This window comes from Danio rerio, chromosome 22 (assembly GCF_049306965.1).
Source record: "Danio rerio strain Tuebingen ecotype United States chromosome 22, GRCz12tu, whole genome shotgun sequence".
NCBI classification, from domain to species: Eukaryota; Metazoa; Chordata; class Actinopteri; order Cypriniformes; family Danionidae; genus Danio; species Danio rerio.
In genome coordinates, this window is record NC_133197.1 from 14356830 (window position 1) to 14372768 (window position 15939).

General features: G+C 33.8%; 1 protein-coding gene across 3 annotated transcripts in view; it reads right to left on the reverse strand.

Moving 5' to 3' along the window:
- The window catches only part of lrp1ba (low density lipoprotein receptor-related protein 1Ba), a 470228-nt gene that overhangs the window by 288871 nt on the left and 165418 nt on the right, over window positions 1-15939 (reverse strand). For all 3 annotated transcript variants that reach the window (XR_012397830.1, XM_017353408.4, XM_021469578.3), the window contains exons 15-17: window positions 12252-12380; window positions 7365-7505; window positions 5697-5822 (exon numbers count right to left, since the gene is read on the reverse strand). Coding sequence is in view for 2 of the 3 variants with exons in the window: in XM_017353408.4 (XP_017208897.1) it covers window positions 5697-5822; window positions 7365-7505; window positions 12252-12380 (396 nt within the window). In the remaining variant the exon portion in view is untranslated. The remainder of the gene's footprint in view (window positions 1-5696; window positions 5823-7364; window positions 7506-12251; window positions 12381-15939) is intronic.

Sequence of the window (15939 nt, forward strand, 5' to 3'; positions counted from 1 at the left end):
ACCTCCGAAAGCAGCACCTCCATTTCACATTCTGTTCAAAGTTTCTCTTTTTGCTTGCTTTTGCCATTGCTTTTTCGTTGGGTTTTGACATTAGCATAGTCATTAGCATATTCATACGGGGGAGGAGGCAGGGAGGGGTTTTGTGCTCGTGCATGTTGCGCTCAGTTTCACGTTCATTCAGATGTACAAAAGAATATGCGTGAGATTCGGCGTACGCAGTGTTTCATACATCTGAATTTTTTTCTGCGTACGCACATTTACAGCTTTGTGCGTACGCAATGTTTTAGTAAGATTTCCACGCAAGTCTTCGTACATGAGGCCCCAGAAGTTTGCTTGTTTACCCGTTTTATGCATATTGCCTAACAGACTACAATATGAAACCCACACATGGTGATATGAATGAATGATGCAGCAGTTGGCAAGAGCAAGTATGTTTTTTTTTTGTTTTGTTTTTTATGGCTAAAGTTTTGTTTGGGCAGCATTTCCACTAATTGTGTTGAAAATTTTTACTTTTTTGTTATAGGTATGATTTGATCGAACCCTGCTAATGAAAATATTTTCCTATGAGTTAATCTAATTAAGTTAATTTAATAGTACATTTTTATGACTAATTATATTATCAGCATAAGAAAGAAAAAAAATAATGAGTGTATATTATTATTATTATTAATAATAATAATAATAATAATAATAATAATATCCTCAATATTGTATACAAAAAGTGGTCCAAAACTTAATATTTTATTGCAATATTTAGATTAGATTATTTATTTGTAATATTCCATCCAATCTATTATTCTTTTATCAATTATTTTGTTGTCCCATCCATCCATCCATCCATCCATACTTCCAATCTATTATTCTTTAATCAATTATTTTGTTGTGTTGTTCCATCCATCCATCCATCCATCCATCCATCGACAATCAATCCAAATACAATGTGTGTAATTCAGTTTTTAATATATGATACATAAAACATTGAAATCTACATAATATCCACAAAAACTGTTGATTATAACAGAACTAGACAATATTTTATTTTAATTCAAAATTTGCTCTTTCCTGTTAAGGACATAAGCAATCTAAAATTGTAATATAGTTTATTCTATTGTGGCATAAAATGACACTTTGCATCCAAAACAAGATGTAAAAATCCTTTAACATACCTTCCACTAATTAACACATGGCCAATTAATTCCGCAAGTTGTTGTCATGACAGATTTAACAAAATTATTACTTTTTATTATTATTTTTAAAAAGCACATTGTAAATGCTCACTTTTCTTGATTATGAACATGATTTGAACATGATTCTGCCTTCAAAGGTGCCTCGAGTACAAGGTCACGTTCCAACCTGGAATATCAAATTGACATCTTGAGGGAACTAATTAATCCGCAAAATGAAGGAGAAAAAAAATCGGTAACTCTGGTAATTAAATAGCCTGGAATAGCAAGCCTGAAAACAAGAAATAATCATAAATAAAATAAGCTTTTGCACATTTTAGCGCTCGCTGAAGTGTGTAACCTTAGTGAGATCATTAAGATCAAGCCTTTCTGGTAAGATTCTGATGGAAACGTTCTCATTAGCAGAGTTCAAAACACACCTAAGAAAAAAAGTTACATTTATCAACACAATTAGTGCAAATTTCAGGCCACTTGCTCTTGCCAACTGCTGCATCATTCATTCATATCAAGATGTGTTTGTTTTTTTTATAATTTAGTCTGTTGTGTCTAAGGAAATATGCAGAAATTGGATAAACAAGCAAACTTTTGGATTTTGCATTAAAATAGGAAAATGATATAAAAAAATAAAAAGAAAAGAAGTATTTTACAAAGAATGTTATGTTTCTATGTCGAAAGAGGTATTTTAATAAATATTAAGTAATAATAATTATTGTAAAATGTTTAAATATAGTAATAGCTATGGTATATGGTCATTTGGAATGCATATTATATATATATATATATATATATATATATATATATATATATATATATATATATATATATATATATATATATATATATATATATATATATATATTATAGTTTATTTAGACCCTTACACTTTTATAAATATTTTAAAACACTAAAGAATATGTTATTATTAATATGTATTATTATTATTATTATTATTAATATTATTATTATTATTATTATCATCATTATTATTATTGTTGTTATTATGGTACTACTATTATTTTCTATTGTTATGCTTATAATATAATTTGTCAAAGTTTTAAAAACTGCTAAATTTATAAAAAATAATAGATTGGATGGATGGATGGATGGATGGATGGGACTACAAAATTGATAAAAGAATAATAGGATGGATGGATGGGAAAACAAAATCAATTAAAAAAAATTATAGGATGGATGAATGGATAGACAAGTTAAAGGAAACAAACTAAAGAAAACAAAACAAAAAAAGTAAAGAAAATGTAAGACAAAAATAAAAGGAAATAAAGAATAGAAAAGAAAAATGAGAAGAGGAAGAAAAAACAAAAGAACAATAATAAAGAACAAAAGTTAAATATGTGAAAGATGTGAAAGAAAGTAAGATGCGAAAGAAAGATGTGAAATAAAGAAAAAACAAAGAAAGAAAAATACAATAATCTAAATCAATTAAACCCCAAACATTCAGTATTATCCACAATTATCAAAGTACTCTCAGTCTAAAAAAGCAATAAAATTAATTTGCCCCAACCATCTTGAATATATAAATTGCTATCTGTCCTAAATTCTCCATCCTCCTTCACTATTCTCCCAAACAGTTTCCATTGATTTCCTCCAAATTCTCCTTTTAAAGATTAGATTAGAAAAACTGTATTACGCACAAAGGGGAACTTTGTCTCTAGGCTATCTAAATTAAATCGACTGCTGCCTGTTGGCAAAATGTGTGAAAATTTGTCTCCAGCCCTTTTATCAAGTGTTACAATACAGCTCTGACAATGCGATGTGGCTTAAACACAGCATCTTTACCGCAGTATTGATGTCTCGTAGACAAGGAGTCAAACTGATCTTAAGAAAACACCCCCAGTGGGGGCTCGTCCGGGTATGTCTTCTAGCGATTAAGACCACAGGAGGTGGTTCAGTCTAAAAGGAAATAAGACACTAGACCCAGATAGCAGACTTGATGGATTGGTTGATTGGCTGACTGATTTATTGACTGATTCATTAAATAGTTGTTTGGTTGGTTGGTTAATTAATTGAATAGTTGGTTAATTGGCTGATCAATCAAATGGTTGGTTGGTTGACTTTTTATTTAATTGCATAGTTGGTTGCTTGCTTGGTTAATTGATTGTTTGATTAATTTAATAGTTGTTTAGTTAATTAATTGGTTGATCAATTGAATAGTTGGTTGGTTGATCAGTTGGTTGATTGATTGAATAACTAAATTGTTGTTTGTTTGGTTGATTGGTTGATTAACTGAATAGTTGGTTGGTTGATTGGTTGATTAATTAAATAGTTGGTCGATTAGTTAAATGATTGAATAGTTTGTTTGGTTATTGGTTGATTGGTTGATAAATTGAATGGTGGATTTGTTGGTTGATTGCATGGTTGTGAGTGATTGGCTGGTTGACTGACTGCCTGACTGACTGATTGATTGATTGATTGATTGATTGATTGATTGATTGATTGATTGATTGATTGATTGATCAGAATTTCTTATGCATTAGGAACATCCCTTGAACCAATGTTTCCCAACCCTTTTCCTGGAGGAGTCTCTTCTTATATTCCGTTGATTGGATTCAGGTGTTTTTGAAAAGGAAGAGGTTGAAAATGTGTACTGGTGTCCCTTCAAGAATCCCTTCACTTCCTCTTCTACCTCTTTGAAAATTTGAGTGCAGTCTTACCCGTTGCCCACACAAATAATTGTAACTTGCTTTCATTACTAAAGTGAACATTGGACTAGGTCTCAACAAAGGTAAGTCAAGCCTTTAGATTCTCACTGATAACAAGAGGTTTTTGTCACTGCACAAACTTCTAGTACAAATTATTTTAAATGCCAAAACACTGTGTGCTGAGATAAAAATCCTTATACTGTTAACAAGTTATCAATTCAAGTACTTTGAAACTACCAAACTTTTTGTGGGTCTTGGATGAGTTACAGTTCAATAATGGATTTAGAGTTGCCAGTTCTCTTTCTTTGACTGAATTCAGCCCAGTAGCATGGACAACTTACTGTTGGAAGGTTTCGGTAATTTTAGAACAGCTAATAATTTTGCATTGTCAACAAAAACCGCAAATTCAGACTACCAGTTAACTAGGGTTTGTCAAATAATGAAGGAATTAGAAGTATTTACCCAACTTATCCATTTGGGGAAATATTCTAGTGACTTGTTTTCACAAAGGACACAACATGACAGTAAATCACAGTACATTTAAATTTCACAACAATAGTCGCGCCTTTCACAACCCATTTTGCCTATCTTTCATTTAAATGCTCTACTGCTTCATTTTGCTTGGTTTTCACTGCTTACCCATTGTACAGTTCGTGCCTATAATAAGATTTTTCACAGTTTCACAAAGACATCTATCTGATACATTTGTTTTAAATCCGTTACAGGGGAAAACAAGTCATTTACTTGCAGAAAGTCTTTTACTTGCAGAAACTTTTCCTGAGCACACTATTCTAGACCACTTTTTTTTCTAGAACATTTTTAACCCAACATTTAATCCACAAGCTCAATACAGTTTTACCACCACATCTCAGATTAACACCAATAACTAGAAGCAAACTGAAATCTTAAAGGAAGTATTCTCTCATTTTAATCTGTGTTCTATTTCAAATTTCTCAATCAGTTTTTTACACTGTGCTTCACAATACATGTGACTCGTGTTTCTTTTGTAGTTTGCTCTCTAATTTTGATCTTCACTCTAGATCAGAGACGGACCGAATAAATGGATAGAATTTATAATTTCATTCATTCATTTTCTTTTTAGTTTAGTCCCCTTGATAATCTGGGGTCGCCACAGCGGAATGAACCGCCAACTTATCCAGCACGTTTTAACAAAGCGGATGCCCTACCAGGGAAATAATTTAATTCAATAAATCTAAATATTTTGTATAAATCTAGTATTTTGAAATGTAAGATTATATAAGATATGATTATACAAGGATATAAAACACAATGTGGCTTAAACACAGCATCTTTACTGCAGTATTGATGTTTTGGATTCTGGAGTCAAACTGATCTGAAGAAAACAACCCCAGCGGGGGTTCGTCCTAGAGACTCAGACCACAGGATATGGTTCAATCTAAAAGTAAATTAGACCCCGGGCCCTTCCAGGAATCATAAACTTGACCGAATCGGTCACTCCCAACACAAAAAGATGCGAAAAGACTCTCAGCGAGGACTCGAGCTCACTGGGCCGAAACAGATGTGTGTCATGTGTAAATCCCACCAAGTGCATGATGAATTACGCAGAGAACCTAGTTTCATTTCACACGCCGACTAGAGGGAGTAAGTGACACGTGGGCCTTTACCAGCGGGAAATTAGAGAGGGGTGTCATGTAAGACTTCTACTCCTCTCAAAGCAACAAATTCTCAGCCGACACTAGCTTTGTGCGTGCGTAGCCTACAGCCAACAACGTGTCTCCCAGTGGTGGAGTCGTTTGCCGAGGTTGTTTCGGATGGCTGGGTGCGAATACGGGGCCCTCCATGTAGGACAGGGCTCCAGAGTGAAGCTCACCTGAGCATGTGCGGTTGGACTCATCCTCGTTGCTGCCACAGTCGTCTGTGCCGTCGCACAACCATCTCTTTGGGATACAGCGGTTGTTCAAGCACTTAAATTGGTCCGCTGGGCAGATGCGATTGGCTGAGGATAAACAAACAGCCTGTCAATCAATAATTCCAATTCCTTTGAAAGCAGATGAGAGAGTGAAAGTTTCGGGATATATCCTGATTGGCATATGAACATATTGTACTACTGTATATACTGTACATATGCCAAGTCTCTTATTCATTGATGCATATTTCACCTTCCACAATCAGTTCTGTTCGAATTTCTGTGAGAGATTAAAGGTTTGGCGCCACTTTATATAAAATGGAATCATCTGCTAGTTACTTCCCTGCTGAAAAATCCAGCTTAAACCAGCCTAAGCTGGTTGGCTGGTTTTAGCTGGTCTTCCAGGCTGGTTTTATAGGGGTTTTGGCTACTTCCAGGCTGGTTTCCAGCCATTTCCAGCCTGGTCTTAGCTCGTCAGGTTTGGAGATGACCAGCTAAAACCAGCTTGACCAGCCTAGCCAAGCTGGGAGTACAGCCAAAACCAGCTATATCCAGCTTAAACCAGGCTGGTCAAGCTGGTTTTAGCTGGATTTGGCTGGTCATTTTCCACCCTGACCAGCTAAGACCAGGCTGGAAATGGCTGGAAACCAGCCTGGAAGTGGCCAAAACCCCTCAAAAACCAGCCTGGTCGACCAGCTAAAACCAGCCTTGGCTAGTTTAAGCTAAATTTTTCAGCAGGATTACTTAAAATAAGTACAATGTACTTGAAGAATTGTGTTCATATTGCACTGCACAACAAATGGTGCTTTTCAGGCAGTATATGGTTATAGTTAGGAACAGGTTTGGTGGTATAGGTAGATTTAAGGGTGGCTTAAGGTGTTAGAGATGGGTCAACAGAGTAATTCTTAACGTAATTACAAAATATTATGATATTTTTGTACGTAATAAGTGGGTTGTACCAAAATATTTACATAAATGTAAAGTAAATATTAGTAAAAGTCACTTAATAAAGTTGGATCAAAGGTTCAATAAACTATCATACTTGAAAACAAATATAATTTAGTTGTTCTGACACATTTTATCAATAACTTGTAGTAAATACAATAAATATAGTTATGTAATACCCAATAAGGCAATTACAAAAGTTTAGCATAAACAAAATGCTAATTTTGTTTCTAGCAAAATGATAACTACTGTTAACTACAGTATATGCTAGAAACATTCAAGCAGGATGCTAATTCATGTTAGTGACGTGCTAATAATAGGCTAACCATGTGGTAAACATGCTTGCGACATATATATAATAACAAAAAAACATATATATATATATATATATATATATATATATATATATATATATATATATATATATATATATATATATATATATATATATATAATAAAAACCTAATTTTAGTATAAAAATCCGACCAAAATGGTACAAAAGTTAACCATGCTAAAAACAAGGTTGTGCCGATTGACTTTTAGATGTATCTGTCATTCCAACGTCAAAATATTAAAAATATCCTCTCTACAGTTCATTCCTATGTAAATTACTTCCTCATTAGCCAATTCAGGATTTGCTTTATTAGTTCTGTTTATGTTAAGATTACAAAACTGAAGAAGACCTACAGCAGAGGAGTGGATCTTCATCGCTGCCATCTGAACAGTCATCATCCCCATCACACTTCCACGAGATCTGAATGCAGCGCTGGTTCTGGCACTGGAATTCTGCTGGGCTGCAGCGTTTAATCTTAGTGACCTCTGATGGGGCTGTAAGGCACAGGAGCAAGATCATTGAGAAGAAAATATCCTCAAATTAACCTCCTAGGGTTTAATGGCCACATACGTGGACAGCATGTATGTGCTCTTAAGTGGCTATTTAAAATACTTTGAATGTTTTATATTTTGTTACAGACATACAGAGTCATCCAGCAACTGTTTTGCAGCATATGAAATGTCTCAAACACTTTTTAACTGTCCAAAACGGGAAAATAATGTTGTTTTTACTCTCTGATAGTCAAAGCATAAAAAAAGTTAAATATCATGTTAAATATGTTAAATATTAAAAAACAGTCAGGAAAAAATGTTTTAAGTAAATTCGGACCACGAGTCCACATATATGGACAATATTTTTCTCTCAAAGTACATCATATCAAAAAATGTTAGTTAGGTTTTTATTCTAATTAGGTTCTAATTAGGCCCAATAAGTCCAAATAGCAAAAAAGTTAAATAAAAAAGCATGTAAAAAAAAAACCACACACATTGGGCCTTAGAGGTTAAAAGAAGTTTTATTTCTAGATTGAAATAAGGTTGTAAAGTGGTTAGCATTCCAGTTCAAATGTAAACTGTATATACTATATACTACATTATTCTTATTACAACTAGTAGCAGCAGTAGTAATAGTATTATATATATATATATATATATATATATATATATATATATATATATATATATATATATATTAATGGTGCAAATGTCTTTGACTATTGGTAAAAATAAAAAAAAGTGATTTTTTTTTTTACTTTTGTGTCTTTTCTTCTATTCTTTGAATTCACCTTAATTTTCGATTCAACTTTTTAAATCGATTTTTAGATCAAACTACAGTTTTTCTCATTGGCTTTGGTTCATTTCTCACAACACTATTTACATTTGCACAACAGTAAATGCATTTCTCAAAACAATCAGTCAATTGTGCACATCATAGAAACCGTTATTTATTCCTTCCAACAAATTACAAATGCTTTTGGACATGCATCTATTGCTTTCATACAACTCTCTGCTGTTTATAACATTATCAATTGCTTATGTCATGTCAGTCAAAACTAACTAAACCTGTGAATGCTGAATAGTCATTCCATATAAAACTATTAGTCCTCAATCATTACTTGAGTCATTACATACAAAAATGCTGAACAAGTTGTCAAGAAAATTTTACAAAACATTTTAAATCTTTTTTTTTTTTTTTTTTTTTTGTCCTGGAAATGTTTTCTAAATTGATCAATTTCATGAATCATTTACAGACCTGTATGTTGTAGGTTCAGTTCCAATATGTTCTGCAATATTGTTTACAGTTGTGCATAGCTCTACCCAAAGGAAGTTTATTTTGTAAACAAGGGTGTATTTATTCTTTTGCACAATTCTGTGAATAAATTAGAAATGTAAAGATCTCTTGTAAAGATGTCTTGTACTCAGATACCTCACTAAATGCAGTGATGTCTAACTTTAATCTAGTTTTTAAACGGCTGTGCAAATAGTATATAGTGCTGTCTTGAGCATTTTCAGGAAGTGTCACCAAAATCTGACTTTTTTTGCATTGGAAATAATGTAGAGAGTAAACTGTCATAATGAAAACATGACAAAGCCATTTGACTATCTTGTTCATAAACAATGATGTCAGGACTTTTCATCTTGATGACACTGACACTTTCATTGACATCAATACTTGCTTTTGAGGAATGAGCTATCCATTTTGAACAAATGACACGCTTTTGCAGGTTATTAACTAGGACTTGCAGTTTGTACTAATTTTGAGAAATGCATTAACTGTTATGCAAATGTAAATAGTGTTGTGAGAAATGCACCAAAGCCACTGAGAAAAACTGTAATACATTTTTTATATTTAATAATCATCAGTTATTAGATACGCGAGTATCTTCATTTTCAGTCATTTGAATTAGGTTTATTGTTATATTTTCAGACAGACAGACTGACAGATAAGACAGACTATTGGAATTCTCAGGTCTATTCAAATAACATTTAGTCTCATCCATTAAAAATAAGCCACATCATCCGCTCTGAATTACCATTTAACTTGACAAACACAAATCCGTATTAAATTTATTATGGCACACACAATAAAAAGTTGGCAAAACAGGAAATCATTTATGAAGTAAATTAAATCCACATGAGTTTGCAACTAATTTAAGATACACGCAAACACAAAGAGCGGCAGCCAAGCCTCAGCTTGAGCCGAGACATTTACATCCCAGCTGGAATTGGAAATCAATGGACATATTCAGCTAAACATAAGCATGTCTGGTCTGCTGTCAATTCCCACAATCGCTGCCAACACTGACCAGCCTGTGGGTGGTCAACACAAAATCTGCATATTCTGTTATCACACTGAATTTTGATTTTATTTGTTTGTTAGAAATGAACATCACCTCTATCAGAAATTTTGCAACAGGTTGTCAGTGGACAGAAATATTATGCTATTCATATTGCACTGTTCACTACAATTGTTCCTGGTTAAAGTCCCCCTGAAAGCAAATTCTGTCAAATGGGATCAACATATTTGTTTTGCCACCTCATACATGATTTTCTCATTATATATTCTGACCAATCAAATGATCTCTAGTAATTTTAAGTGCCCCACCCCCCTACAAAATTCTACTGGTTCATCTAAAATGATCATTACTCAAATGTAATCAGTAATTAAATATATGAAAACATTAACTGATAATGAATTTTAAATGAGATTTAGCATTCCTAACAATTCGTAAATCCAAAAAGTATGAATACTAAAGTCAATTATTAGATGGCTGTCTGCAATACTCGATTCTGATTGGTCAGTCGCAACATTCTAAGTTATGTTATTGCCAGTGACACCCTCTAAATAACGTAGGCTCATCCGGGAACTTCGAATCACCTTGATCGTCACTAAATACATTCAACTCCATATACTTACATCCACATTCATATGCATGTTTGCCGCCATATTTCAAATGAATACTGCATACAGTAGGCCAATATATGCTTTATTCAGCCTGTTTCGTTTATAGTAACTCTGATTGGCAGAGCTGTGATATAAAAAATGCTAAAGGCAATTTTTTATTTTTATTTTTTTTTAAGAGGAGGAGTTACTCAATATGCCCTGCTTGCATCCTTTAGGGCAGGGGTGTCCAAACTCTCTCCTGGAGGGCCGTGTCCTGGAGAGTTTAGCTCAAACCTTAATCAAACACACCTGAACCAGCTAATCAAGCTCTTATTAGATATACTAGAAAGTTCCTGCAGGTGTGTTGAGGCAAGTTTGAGCTAAACTCAGCAGGACACCGGCTCTCCAGGACTGAGTTTGTGCACCCATGCTTTAGGGCATAAGGTCTCAAACTGAATTCATGGAGGGCCGCAGCTCTGCACAGTTTTGCTCCAACCCTAATCAAAACACAGCTGATTCTACTAATCAAGACTAGTGTCTAGTAGTCTTGAACAACATGATTAGTTGGATCAGCTGTGTTTGATCAGGGTTGGAGCAAAACTGTGCAGAGCGGTGGCCCACCAGGAATTTAGGTTGGGACCTATGCTTTAGGAGGTCATCTAGAAGACAATGTTTTCCCACAAATTCACAAAACTTATGCATTTTGCCCGTTCATTTACATGACAACTATGTTTTTTCGGGGTTTAAAAAATTTATAAATCTGAGAAGGGGTAACAAAGTGTACATTTTTTGTAATGCAGGCATTGTCAAAAACGAGACTTAATGAAAACACTGACATCGATATTTAGGGTTAGTACATATTTTCCATAATTTACTGGGTTTAAACTGAGTTTAAATATCCCAGTATTTCTTAGGGTGATTTCACACCTGTGGGTTGATTCTTTTTTTTTCCGAAACAGGGATTAAAATTGTTGTTGCACTTTGTTCTTGGTGAGTAAACTCTCCTTACATTGGTCCGAGTCACACTGTTTATTTTGCAGAGACTCATTCAGCTGTCATGCGTCCTTATTTTATTTTATGATGATGAGCAATAAGACATAAGTTAAAAGCTGTGCTTTCATTTTGAATGGTGACACCCACAGATATCACCACCAAATATAATAATTGTAATAAAAATTAATAATGTAATGACATCCCGCCCTACTCATCAATCTCTCTTCATATAGCTCTCTTATATATCTATAATACACTGTGATATAGCCTGGTTCGGATCATATTGCTTTCTCACTACAATTGATCCGCTCCAGAGTCCGTTTCAATTGGGCCGAGACAGCCTCATTCACGCAATCTCGGCCTGATTGAGTTGGCATGTATCCAAGTGCGATTGCTGGATTCACATATGGCAAACGAACCGCACTAACTGGGGAAAATCGCTAGGTTCCGAAACTAGGTGTGAAAGCACGCTTCAGAGTGTAGATTGAAAGCAAGTGCAAACAAACACACAATCATGTGCTCAAGTGTTTGCTAACACTTCATCAGTAAAGTGTGTATTTACTCCACAAAACAATCAACAGCAGAGTTCACCATATAGGTTAAACATGGCAAGTTATACATACAAGCGCTAATGGGCCAATGTCACATTGTCACTATAGTTACCGTTTACTAACAATAGTGACAATCCTAAATACCGGCCTGGTATACTTAAGAGCATATTTAGCGCATGCGTAAACGCGAAGTGTATTTAACTGTTACATTGTTGTTGTGTAAACATAGCCTTAGTTGAAAATGGATCACGCATCAAACAAATCTGCGTATTTTAATGCTCTTTTTGTAACCCCAAAAGTCAAAAGTGAGCTTACATGAACAGGTAATGTTATCCTTCTCCTGGTGTTGTCCATCTGCGCATGCGCAAACCCGTCCTGCAGGCGTTGTGAGGCATAAAGCTGATGGACTGCAGCCGCCGTGATTCACTGAACACTGGTTATTACCTGAGGGAAGGCAAAGAAAGACAAATGTCATTTTTGTATGCAGCTTGGAGACATTATAGGCGAGTGAAGATATCAAATACACTATATTTTAACATTTTCAGAAAAGCTACTTTGAAAGCATCTAAAAAAAAAAAATGTGCGGTTTGAACTTTATGCTTTCAGATTACCACGTTTTGTTCAGGGGTGAGAAAATATTACAGTACAAATGCCATGACATTACAATAATAATCACTATATATATATATATATATATATATATATATATATATATATATATTTTTTTTTTTTTTTTTTTTTTTATTATTTATATATATTTTTTATTTTGTAACATTCAAAAACAAAAAGTTTGAGCACTAAACTAAATGAATTACCAAAGACTTTCACTAGCTGCACGTTCAAGCACTTGACTTTTCCAATGCAAATATCAGTCCCTATGGAGCGTAGCATCCAAAAAAGACATTAAACGACATATTTAAATCCCTGTTCAATAAAACATCGATCTTTGCTCCATTTAAATCAGTGATACAGGTTATCTGGCATAGACTCCCCAGTGGATCAATAGAAGAATTATCAATTGCACTCTATGGGACATGTCTCTACTGAAGAGATTAATGGAGATTAAAATGGATCTCGTTAATTGAACACAGTGCGTTTGCTTTTTGCTGCCAGAATACCATAATGCACAACTGACCCCATACACAAATTATTTGTACATATGCTTTAACAACACAATTTTAAGTACTTTAGAAGCTTAAACTGACTCGGATATGGAACGGCATACACCGAACATTTTTGTAAAACATTTACAAAAAAAATTGTAAAACATTTCTGTTACTTTCACTTTCATTCACTTTCACTAAAACTAAATACCTACACAAAACATTTATAGGCAAAAGTAAAATGTTTTGGTCCGTATAACAATATCTTGATGGTCCGCTTGTTGAATTTCAGTTGCATTGCATTTACATGCCAACTAATTCTTAATAGATTATAAATAGACTGTAGAATAGGTTGGGGTTAGGGTTAGTGTAAGTTGAAATGTATTTGCCGTTTATAAGTTTCTTATAGTCAGCTGAATGTCTGTTTAAGGAGCAGGATCAACAGATATTAAGCAGAGAGTCTACTAATACTCAAATGGACCATCAAAATAAAGTGTTAAATATGTTTTACTAAGCATTTTTGAATTGTTTTGCACACAGAGTAACTAAGTTTCCATTACATTAGAAACGATTAACAAACCACATAATTTCGAATAAAAACTTAACACTGCTGTGGTGGTTTTTGACAAGTTCAATAAAGATTTATTTGGAATAATGGGATATGGAAGAACATGTATTGCAGAATAAAATCTGACGCAGCGAACATTACACCCACATTATTCTTGTTTTGTTTGATGTTGGTTGCTAGGTAACTATAACTAAAGTCAGCCAAGACTATGGCTGTTTCCTAATATGCATTGTTGACTGCACTTGTGTTCTTGTGCCCCCATAAAATGTTATCAACTGTCGCCGAAGTGCTGTTCCATTTCAAAGTTCACACATTGCCAAGTACAGCAAAAATTACCTGAATGTGTACTTGCTCCGCCGCTTTTGTCAAGGTCACATTGAGAGGTGACTTGCATCAAAGCACTGGTATTCCAGAATGCATTGCAACCCAACCAGCAAAAGCTAATAGTGGAGGAGAATACCTGCACAATTTAAAAAATATATATATACCTTTGCTATGTCACAAAATAAAGTTTTACAAGTGTTTCAGGTGAGAATATAGCCGTTTTAAACTCGAATCGGCAGTTTATTAGTTTATTATTATTACTCGAATCGGGTATATTACTTTGGCAGTGTTATTTTGTTATGTTTTAGACTTTAATTATGCTAACGTTACCGTGTTGTACAATGTTTACATTATTATAGAATAATGATAATAACAATAACAACAACTATAATAATAATAATAATAATAATAATAATAATAATCCAACTATATATATATATATATATATATATATATATATATATATATATATATATATATATATATATATATATATATATATATATATAAAATTGTTTATATTTATATATTTATTACTGTTTACCTTCAAGCTCTACTTCAGTTTCTTGACACATGTGCACGTGAAGGAGTGCTTTGGTGAGCACCAGCACACACACATTATTCACATTTCAACATATGAAAGTGTTCCTCTATATGTTTTCATCAAAGTTGTTTACAATACTTATCCATTCACAAAATGTGTGATGTAGTCAAATGTGTAAACATTTAGCTGCGGTTCACACTTCTGCTTTTGGATGTCTGCCACAAAAGCAGCAACATGATTGGTAAAGTTTTAAACAAAAGTGAAATCATCAAAAAAAACCTGACCCCTATTATGTTTTACAAATACAAGCGCAGCTGTTTAGAGGCCGTTTCTGGTTACTGAAGTCAGAATTTACCGGTAATTTGTAATAGAAGTGTGAATGTTTTTTTTTTGAATATCGCTTTTTTAAAATTTAAGTCGTTCCGAAAAAATTTCTGGATATTTACCGATATTACTGTGTGGAAGGTGCTTATAGGATACACAAAACATGTCACTAGTATAGTTTTAAGTAAGGAAAAGCCATCGCTATCGACTGAGGATCCTCTGGGGGAGGGGCTCAGTCCAGATGTGTTTCTGCAGATTTTGTTTGATTCAGACTTTTCGAAATTAAACAAAAGTGACTGTTATCATTTAATTTTATTGGTCATTCCTAATATGAAATTTAATCGTAAGCTTGGAATCTAATTTTGGAGAATTCAATGTTTCCCCATTCAAACAGAATGCCCAAGCATTCAAAACATTTTAAAGACAAAATGACTTTGAGTCAGCCACTATTTCAACTTTATATAAAAGCACTAAATTGGTTTGCAAACTTTTAAACAGATTTGCTTCATAATAGAAGGCTAATGCTGTCAAAAACAATCTGTTCACAAAAATTTGCTAAAATGCTGCATTATTGCAGTCCAGGGCGATGGTAGTGCCAGTGGTGATGTTACTTTGTAAAATAAACACTAAACACCTGTGCAAGAGCGGTACTGCAGTCCAACTCATTCAGTCATTCACGATTTCGCATTTTTGTAGCTTACTTTTTATAAAAGGCTGTTGCTTGTGTACATGAATGGCCAAACTGCCTGAAAGGATTTCTGCTTTTAGTTGAGTAAACAGGGTACAGAGTACAGATGCCAAAAAAACAACTCATTTCTTTTGAAAAACAGCTAGTCGCTAGAGACAAAACGGGACATCTGGACGCAGAAACGACTGACAAAAAATACAAATGTCCTGCAAATGCCTCCAGCATGCATTCAAAAACAATGTAACCGATCAGCCCTCTATATCATTTCCTCAAGGCAACAATAAACATTATGTGAATGCAGGATTTAAACTGAAACCACTGACCATTTCATACCATAAGAGAAAACAGTTCTGAGCAAATGATACCCAACTCATTTTCAATTGTCAAGTCATGCACAAAAATGAGCCATAGCAAGCTAATGTAGCATAACATGACGGCAACTGCTGAATAGA